This window comes from Echinococcus granulosus, assembly GCF_000524195.1.
Source record: "Echinococcus granulosus chromosome Unknown EG_S00042, whole genome shotgun sequence".
NCBI classification, from domain to species: Eukaryota; Metazoa; Platyhelminthes; class Cestoda; order Cyclophyllidea; family Taeniidae; genus Echinococcus; species Echinococcus granulosus.
Window position 1 is genome coordinate 354,780 of NW_020170422.1, and position 10,353 is coordinate 365,132.

At 40.6% G+C, this 10,353-nt stretch overlaps 2 protein-coding genes across 2 annotated transcripts; both read right to left on the reverse strand. All coding sequences in view use genetic code 11, as the record gives it.

Moving 5' to 3' along the window:
- Positions 1-2,023: 2,023 nt before the first annotated feature.
- EGR_05588 (Tyrosine-protein kinase Src42A) lies at positions 2,024-4,890 on the reverse strand (the record flags this gene model as incomplete). Its single annotated transcript, XM_024494837.1, has 5 exons — positions 2,024-2,173; positions 2,244-2,374; positions 2,470-2,692; positions 2,982-3,092; positions 4,747-4,890. The coding sequence occupies 5 exons, from the start codon at positions 4,888-4,890 to the stop codon at positions 2,024-2,026; spliced, it is 759 nt and encodes a 252-aa protein (XP_024350757.1).
- Positions 4,891-8,142: 3,252 nt separating this feature from the next.
- EGR_05589 (Zinc finger protein castor) lies at positions 8,143-9,819 on the reverse strand (the record flags this gene model as incomplete). The annotated part of the gene is made up of 1 exon (XM_024494838.1): positions 8,143-9,819. The coding sequence occupies one exon, from the start codon at positions 9,817-9,819 to the stop codon at positions 8,143-8,145; it is 1,677 nt and encodes a 558-aa protein (XP_024350758.1).
- Between the last annotated feature and the right edge of the window lie 534 nt (positions 9,820-10,353).

Consider the following 10,353-nt stretch of genomic DNA (forward strand, 5'->3'; position numbering starts at 1 on the left):
GGTGTGATTAATTACAATCGGAGGAGGCAATACTCAAGACATAGCTCTCGACTGCAAATCCCTTGGTGAAAGAGATTGGCTCACTAAAAAGGCCAATCGAGAGGAACAGCAACACAGGGCCGAAAGGCCAATAATTCCGTTTCCATTTTGCACTGAATCACTGCAAAAAGGTAATTGAAGCTGAGGTCACGTGACTAGAGGGTCATTGAAGATGAGGCGATAGTTTGAGAGGGGAATTTTACATGATAGGATGATCGGTGGAGTCGTTAAGACATTGCGTGTGGATCCTCAGCAGGTTCATCCGATTAACTATAATAGGAGGACTAAACTACTTGATGGCTTTCACAAGATGATTAACAAAGTTGCAAATCCCGAAGAGGACAGTAGGTGACAAGGATTGCTCAGAATCCTCGTCCAGAATACAGAAACTGCTATAAGGCGATGTGTGAGGCCCTTGACGTTCTACACTCTTTTCTAGTGGAAAGAATACAATTGGAGTTTTTAGAGGTTTCACACACAAGGTCGAAAGTGCCTCATGCTTTAGAGTGAACAGACTCTAAGTGAGGAGGCCTTTGTGGAGTGCATAATGCTATAAATCAGTGTAAAGATAATTCCACTCGTCATTTGCTACGTTTGTTTCCATAGCCAATGAGCAGCAATTTGAACTAAAGTTTTCGACCTCATTGCTGTCAACGAAGTGCTTTGGAATGGTGGTAAACAAACACTGAATGGCAAAAAAAGATAAACCTTACTCAGAATTTTATACAAATACCTACAAATCAAGTGAGCACTCTCACTCGGTGGCCAGTGCTACAAAGGCTCGTAGCCGGCGACATTTACGATACAAATCCAGTCCATCTGCATTCAGTGTCTGAGCCGGCATCAGCATTTCAACCTCGACGCTTTTGTCAAATTTCCATTAAAAAACATCAACTAATGATACTTTGTCGCTAAAGCACTCCTCTTCAGTGGCAATTTTAGGAAGATTGTAACGCCTTATCCACCACCCTCTTCTGTCACGCAAGTGGTTCACGAGGAAACATCAAATGCATTCGACACACACGGAATCAGAGACAAAAGCCTCAAAAGCCTCCCTTTCAATTCTGTCTTGGAAGGGAAGCCAAGTCTAATGCCTGGTAAGTTGATATAAAGTACTCCTGGTCGAAGTTGCGGCCGCCTTAGTCGGCTAACTTTCACCTTGAGCACACCACATGGTGATTGTGCGCAAGAACCATATTCGATAACCACTTTGTGCTCCGATCTTCCTCGTGTATTTCTCGTAACCATTTTAAGGTTTAAGTGAGAGGCTAAATAGTGAGGGCCATCCAAATTGTTAGATTGACGTTGACGAAAAGCTTATGCTTCACCCTTAACAAGTGTTTGGTGAAAGACATTCTCGTCCTGATGAATTAAGTGACTGGTAAAAGTCAGGTTTTGTTATTTGCTCCGCTTTTTGACTCTCGACAGAAGAGGTTAAGTAAAATGTATGTGTGTCGTTAGTATTTTGCTCCTTAGCAAAAAAAGTTAGTAATAAAGGTTAGTATGTGTTTTACGCATAATGTTTTGCTTTTTGAAAACCTGGAGCAGATAAATTACCAACTAGATTATTGATAGCTGCCCAACTAATGGCCTGCTGTACAAACTTAAGTGTTTCACAAGAGCCCAATGTCAATTTTTGATTGGACTAGCGTAAATCCTTCTGCTTGCATTGCTTGCCTAAAAATGGCAACTATTGAGCATTACCTGGGAACTGGAGGTTTTCAGCAATTCATGATTGACTAATTCCCTTTATATGGTTTATAAATAGGACCTTTCTTCACTTTAAAGCCTTCTCCTTTTCGTGGTACCAGTCACCCATCCAATGGTATTTGTGTCTACCTATCGCCTGACTGCCTTGCAATGGTCGTGACAGGGGACCCGAGTTTGTAGCATACCTTGAAACAATACCTTCAGAGTCACCTCAATCACAGCGAGACCTGTTAAATACAAATTATCTATTGCAAGTACACACGCCAGATCTCATCTACAAGTGTTCGCTTAGCGTTGCATTGCTGGTAAAAGCAGAGTTAGTAAAGAGGTATTGAAGTCTATCTGGCGACCTGAGGATTTGTAGGCAGAGAATCTTTGAAAGGTTTATAAGCCTGCAAAATGCATCCAGGCGCAATCTCATTTTCTAAAAAGAAAGAAAAGAGAAGAGCAATGGAATAATAGACAGTGGTTTTCCTACCCATGTAATAGATTACCAAATCCTCAATCGTTTTGAAGGTTTTGTTCACGAATAGGAAGCAATTCGGATCAGTTCCACTAAAGTAGATTTTGTAGTGCGTCAAATTTCCCCTTAAAGGCTTAATTGATAAGGCCATTTCATTGCATTCTGTCAAATAATAATAAAATGAGCAAGTAGAATAGGAATACAAAAGTGGTGTCAGTATGTAAAAACAATTCATGTTATCAATGCAAAGTACTAACCACGGCTGGGTCGAATAACGTAGTTAAAGTTACTCGAGTAGTCATTAGATTGAAGCAATTTACTAGCACCATTGCGATCTGTTTCCCTGAAAGCGTCTAGAGCTGCTGAATACCCACGCTCAGAGGTGATATAGTTGGCAGGCACCTCACCAACGCAACGTGTTCGTGGATTTGTGGCTGCAAGCCAGTTCTGCCCTTTGTTCTCTTGATGGGATTTGGATAACTGTAATAAATAACTCTTTAAGCTAGGAACTTGTCCGATATAGTAGGCAAATTTTATATTTTAAAGAGCTCTCTGTCCTTTGTATATCAACAAACTCATGCTCAACTACACGGGCTCTTCAGCTCTCAAAGTTTCGACTGCGTCTGTCTACATTTTGTCGCCTCTAAGTCCTTCTACACTCTACCATTGAAGTATTCCTCTATGTGAATATAACAGGTTACGTTTTCAAGGGTAGCTTAGTTGATGTCTTTATTCTCTATTCAATAGTGTCTCCTACCAAAGAACTTACTTGGAGAAGGTCACCTGCCCTGAATGCTAAATCACCATCTTCCATAGCTTTGAAGTCATAAAGAGCAAAGGCCCAAGTGGAATTCGCTTCCATGATTCTCAAAATTGACACCTTTTAATATAAAAATAGAAAATTTTAAAAACGATTTATAAATAGCTGGTGTAATACATTTGTCATTAGTATTACGCATATGTGTCGCCTTCAAACTCTTGCCTAACCCCAGCGTCACATATATGTGACATGGTTTCTTCACCGGCCTATGATAAATGTGTAGAGTTTGAAACAATGTAAAAGCATAGAAAGTGTAATACTTAATCAGAAAAGGGTGATTTTACTTGTCTTTGGCCTCTGGGAAGCAGAAGGTAAATTGGAAGTTTAGTACATTAATAAAATATAGGAGACTAGGTGAGATATATATAACGCTTTCCTTAATTCTTAAAAAGACTCCACTCTGATTTCGTTAGATGCACAATTCGCACCTTTTTAAAAGTAAGTGCAATAAACAAATAAGAAATGTCTAAGGTTTTTTAAACTATACTCTTCCATAAAATCCAGATTTAACCATTTCGTTAAATGATATTCCAAATTACTTTGTCTAGTTCCAAATCAACATATTAACTTGCACCCACAGATTAAAATTTAAGGTCTGCATCACCACAATAAAAGAATTTTTGACAAGGATGATTGAGTTTTTGGGGATTTAGAAAAAAAATTCACTATGACGGCAATAAGAGCTTCATGCCTCTAGGACTGTAAATATCAAGTCCTTGTAACATAGAATTCACAATCCAGCCTATAAAACAGACGGTAGTAGAGCTCCGTGAACTTGCCGTCGCCTTAGAGTCAGGTGTCACTGCCACCAAGCGACGCCAATATGAAGTATTTGGGTAATGCCAAATGGTTTACAAAATCAACTTTAGAAGTTGAAGTATCACCGTCGCAATCCCTTTTTTCTCATTAATATTACAATATACCTCAATTCAATTTTTTGGTCCAAATAGAAAAACTTCTTTCAAGCAATTGATTAGGCATAGTAAACTCGTTCTACTTAAGCTGAATTTCAAAATAGAAAAAATTGCCTTTAATTTCTAATGCCGATTAATGGTTAGAAATAATGACGTTCCTCACATTGTGCTCCCATCAGTAGTTATAGCTTTTTATAAAAATTGGATGATAAGGTTTTGGTAGTGATTGTACATTCCAGTGCATGTTAATGAAATTTTGCATGATATAAACGATGTTAAAAAAATCTAGCATCTTATTTCCACTTTATAATTTGGGAGAAACATTTAAGGCTGACGCAATTCTTGAACACACGATCTCTAAAATACCTTTGTTAGTTTTGCTTGACAAAGTAGAGAGACCTTAAGATTTTAGTTCTTATGAATCTATTTTAGCATTTAAAATACAGCCTTAGGTGGGACATTGATCGGGCTATAGACAAAGCCATTCCAGCTTTTATTAAAAATGTACATTGAAGCCACGTTGTCAGTATGCTTAAAATTGAAATGAAGGAATCGTTTTCCCATTTGGAGCTGCCTGTTTTATTCACAAACACAGCTAGCTTAGCCTAACTCAAGTCATGAAACAAAGTTAATTTCAGAATGAAGAGGATTTTGTAAATTACCACTAGAAAGAGACCATTGAATGGGCATATAAGGCTAAATAAGGCGGCTTGATGCCAACCCACCAACAAATCCTCCTTGCAGTCACCGTTTACCCTCTCTATTAATCAGAAATACCAAAATTTTTAAAATAAACTTACGCTAAGCCGATTGGAATAGGAGGAGAGAGAGGAAGCAACACTACGTTTAACCGGCAGTTGACGCAGTGATCTAATATCTGTCGCTAGGCGGGGCGGTGTGAGCACAGGCAAGCCCCATCCTTCCAATAGCAGTTCGTTCTCCATCAAGCAAAATTCCATTCGGGTCCTTCAAATCATGACGCCTTGCATCTATTAATAGCCTTTTGATCGTTAAATTGCCGTCACAGGTACACAAACCACCGCGCTCTGCTAGGCTGGTTAAAAATAATCATTTGATTTAGGGATATCGATAAAAAAATCAATTGCCTGAACTAATGTAATTAATTTAATTTAAAAATCCAAATCAAGATCAATTCTAAGTCTGGAGAGACGGCAAATGCAAAAGCAGCTGTTTCTTGCACTCAACGAGATTTCGAGCCTTTGTGATGCCAATGTTTAAACAAAGAAGTGGAAAATTTTCTAATAAAGAGGTGAATAGCCATCCACTGAGTAAGTCTAAGGGATAGAGTGTACGAGCGAACTTATCTTCTTACTTAAAAAGATAAATAGTTTGTTTATCTACATTTCAACAGAGAATCTCGCATATTTTCAGCACCGATTTCATACCAAACAATGGATTGCTGTAAAGCAGAAGATGTAATTTGTAGTAATTCAATGAAGTCTTACATAGGAATAATGTTTGTTTTAATTGCATTTGCTAAAACCTGGCTCCTGCCAGCAATGTACGATATGGCTTTTAGTGGGTGTCGGTGGCAATATTTTTCTGCGGAGGTCCACAACAAAAGACGAGCTACTCGAGCTGCCTTGACTTTTGAACAAATGTCCAACGCTCTACAGTTTGCATGGTACCAAGTAATCTAACGAGACCGGATTTGGACAAAGTGAAAGGGTCAACAACTGTACATAGGAATAATGAATTATGGGCATTGTTTGCAAACTGAATACTTTTTGGAGTTGCAAGAAGATAAAAATGGAAGGAAAACTGCAATGGCATATGAATGGAGAACATGTCCACAAGGTAGTCCTCAAACATGGCATACACTTTTAGGTAAATGTTCATACAACTGCAAATTGACATATGAAATCTGCTTGCTATGAAGTAGGATATAGCACCGATCAGTAAAATCCAAACCAACGTCAACAATGCAGTTTGCTAAGCAGACAAAGCCATTTGAGCCATCGAATTACAAGAGATACAGAGCTATCCTATTTTGACACTACCGGAAGTGTATTGTATAGCCCTTGATTGGGTTGTTCAGGTAATTGTGATCTATTCGACTAAATTGAGATGATTAGGTCAGGAGTTTGAATGTAAGGAACGACGTAAATGACGACAACCAAGTGGTGAAGCACCAGACAATGTAACAACGCCTGAGTTAGTACCAGCGATTGACTCCTTCAAGAAGTAGCTTACCTCATTAACTTTGACCATTCCACAACATATCACGAGGCTTAAGCTCCGCTGTCTTTAAAATTGCAGCTTAGATTTTTCAAGAAAAAGATGTATCCAACAACAGGGTAAGTCTTTCCGTACTTTATTAGTTTGCAAAATTGAGAGGACAAAGTAGCTCTGTCAAAATAGACCATACATTCTACCGCATGCTGTACGTCAAAGTCAAACTGATCATTTTGATTTTAAAGGCCGCGAATGAATTCTATTTTAAGACATGCACACTGCATTTATTTTCTATTCCTACGCTTGTTCAAACACTTGAATAATACTTAAAGAGCTCTGATATGCAAAACTTTGTTGGTACTACTGCCTTATCATCTGAGGACATTCTCTTTTGCGTTACCATCGGTGCTGAAACTTCGACCACCTATTGCCGACATTACTTTGATTCTCGTTTTGGTTTCTAAGACAAATGACGTATCCCGATTTACTTCCAAATAATGGTAAGATCCAGAAATTTCTGACCTTCCTTGTCGACACTCTCCATGTGCAGTGTAGCATTCAACACTTGCGCTGATTAAAAGGGGAAAACTGTCCCTATACGCAGATGTTAGTAAAAGATTGCGCTTACACTTTTCGCATGCCCATTCAACCCAAGACAGGTTATGCGTTGATTAGACTCCCTGCGAGCTATGTGATTGTTCACAGGGATGACTGACGGTGGAGGAGTGGGCATTGCTACAGGTAGGATGGTCATTGACGGATGTACGACTATCATCAAAACCCTTGCGCCGTTTAGATGTTATACTGTTGAGCAACAAGGAATCTCATCACTATTCTATATTACGTTTTAAGTCTTCCGTAAATGAAAACAGATACAAGTACGCAAGGATCCGAGTTTGGTGTCGTCGTTCACGTTTGCAGGAATCTTCGTTAAATTCAAGCACTCACCAGCGTTGTTATCCATCGTCTTGATTAACCGTACCCAAATTAGCCTAGCCTATAACATTTCTCCGACCCATCTAAAAAATCATTTAAAATAACTCGAATGCTGCGTTTGTGGATGCATTGACTAACGCGCTCGACAACAATCATGGCTTCGGAAGTTGGATGTTACACAGAAACTTCACATGAGGAAGGCAACATCTAGGGATGGTTGAAACCATGAAGAATCATAATGGAAAAACTTTTGAATCATGCGGGCCTCTGAGTTTTTATTATGAACACAAATGAATCCGGGTCGCATTTAAGAGTCAGGGTCGTCTCCAAAAACAATGGACACAATGAATCGCTACTGCTCTTAGACATGTCCTTCAACGTAAAAAGCGATTGGGGCAAACCATTTCCCTGTCACCGATATTGGAGCGTCACGTCTAAAGGCTTGTCTCAGGATCTTTTGTCTTAACGCCTTTCATGTTCCAGTCAAGTTGTTCTTTGTCAGATTACTGGCGCCTAGGTCTGCTTTGCTAACTTCAGTGTTCGGTAATTTCTTTAATCCCCTCTAAGCATTAATTATGATTTACAGTACAACAAGTCTTACCCACCCGCCATTTGATCCACAGAAGTTTTACGGTCGATTGTAACTTACACTTTTTTGTTCTACCAACTTCTGTTTAAGGAAGGCATTTTCCATCATTTTTACAAATAACAAATTACTTGAGTTTATGCTGTTTGTAATCAAAAAGATAAAGTGATTTCATTCTAAAAAATCACTTTACTTATCTGCTTATGCACACCCGAACATACATAATAACGCCTAGAGATTATGGACTATTTTACAATAACTGCACACGAATTAGTTTAGATCGCGTCTAAAACAGTTACGAGGATGTGGAAGCGTCGGCGTAGCAACCAAACCACGACGTTCGATGAACCTAAAAAAGGACCAACAATTGAGAGCAAAATTAACGAGATAAAGACGCAAAAGGCATAAAATCACAGCTCACATTAATGAGCCACAGTACCAGTGGAAGATTGGTTTGGATACCATCTCATCTTCAATACTAAGTAGATTTCGCATTTACCGCAACCGCAGTCTCATCTGCTTCCAACTTCTCCGTACCTTGATCCTCCTCCTCCATTGTAATTAAATTGTTGGTTACTACCGCCGTCGTCACCTCTTCCGCTACTTCCTCCTTGTCTGCTGTTTCATTCCAGTCCATTTTATCCTCACTCTCAGTTGAATTCGATTCCACTGTCTCCAGCGGAAGGTTCACCGTCACCTCCGGCTTATTTATTGGAATAACCTGTTCTGCAAGAATTCGCATCAGAAATGGCATAAAATCTCCCATGGCACCACCCTTTTCTAGCCCCAGTGGGGGCAGAATTGGCGGCGTTCGGTAAAAATAGGGGTCTATAATATCCTCGCCTTTTTCCACGCTTCCAACTCCGCAGCCACTAGTGCCACTTGCTGCGTTACCACCACCTTCATGAAACTCAGTGTGCTGTCTCATCTTACTCACTCGAACAAACGAGTAACCACATCGTGGACGAAGACAGTGGTAGTGCGCAGTGTCCCTTTTCGCGTAGCATGCTGGACGTCGACAGTCGATAGACCTATCGAAGTACTCGTATCCCGGCTCAATCATGACGTAAGCATGGAATTCCCGTCGATGGGAGTTCGCGACGGCCAAGTTGGTTGTAGCCAGGTGACAACGAGGTCGAATGCAATGGAAGTGACTCTGTTTGGTGATGTAGAAAGGACAGCAACGATCCACGCAGGACGGACCCTCAGCAGGGAAGAACTTAAGGCCCCCAACAATCATATCCGCTTTGGACAGAAAGTCCTCCATTGTGAGAAGCACATTAGGATGGTCGTCCACACATCTCTCCGGTGAGATATCCAATCGAGGGATATGGATATCCCGGGAGTGCTTCGGTGGACGTCCACGCTTCCTCTGTGCTGCACCACCCAGCTCTGATAGTAAAGAGGTAGACTGTTCTTTCACCTGATAAATCGTTGTCCCTAAGTGTTGATTATGCCTTGTCAAGTGCCGTAACAGTCTAGGAGGTGATGCAGTACCAATGTCAATTGTGAAATTACACATCGGCCAGAAGTAGCAGTGCAAATGCGACCTCGCTTCACTTTTACTAGAATTGCAAGTTTCCTCTCTGCAACAAGTAAAACCGATGATGCTGAGGATGGACTGCCACGCGTGCATGAACCAGTGCTCTCGCCAAGAGTCCATATCTCCACTGGAAATGGTTGCAGTCTCCTCAAATGCAGGGATTCTGTCGTCTAGATCCATCTCCACAGTGTCCATACATCCAGTGCGGAAACAGTGGAAGTGACCAATACCCGTGCCATTGAGAGAGCATTGTTCATTGTTGCAGGATGGGACATCCTTAAAGAGCTTCAGGGAGGGAAGAACTTCTTCAAGCACTTGTTCCACGAGTTGTGTATCCTCGCAGTCTGGAGGTGGAGAGGAGGCTACGGGGTTCTGAAACCTCTGCCAACACATTTCAGTAATCCTCGAGGCGCGTTGGAGAAGTTTTGCAGTTGAGCTGAGATCTTGTGGATCCGAAATCGGTGATATGGATTGTGGAGGTGAAGGCTTAGGGGTGGTTGTAGCTGATGTTGTTGTTGTGGTCGTGCTTGCTGTGATGCTAGGAGTGCTTGCATTGGCGCCGTTGCTATATTCACAGCTCAGAGGTAATACCTGTTGATTTTGGGGTACCATTGAGCAGGGAAAGCTGACAGATTCTCGGCGTTCGTGCTTGCGTTTATGCGATGATATCTGACTTGTTGAATGCACAATGTAGTCGCAGCCTATGAAATGAAAAGTCTTGTTACTATCGACTGACGATAGTAAACAGATAGATAAATTGTGTGTAGGTAGGTCGATGAATGGGAGAATATTCGTTTCAGATGGTTTGCATGCAAAATAATTACCTGGTCGAATGCAGTGAATGTGATTGACTAAGCCCGAATACTTGCAACCTATAAAATTGCAGTTTTCAGATTTTGTAAACTTTCGAAAGCCATCCTTGGCGATTGCATCGTTCTTCAAGTGATGATTTTTGTGCTTTTCTAAAAAATCATTCACGAAAATTGATTTAGCGTTGCGAGAGGGAATGCGAACTGGCCACACACAACTTGCATTATGATAGCCTATTACTGAAATCCAATCAGTAGTTCATTACCCATGTCAGCTTTGTTTTTAAAAGTGAAGTTGCATCCAGGTCGTCGACAATGGAAGTGAGTTGTATGTTCT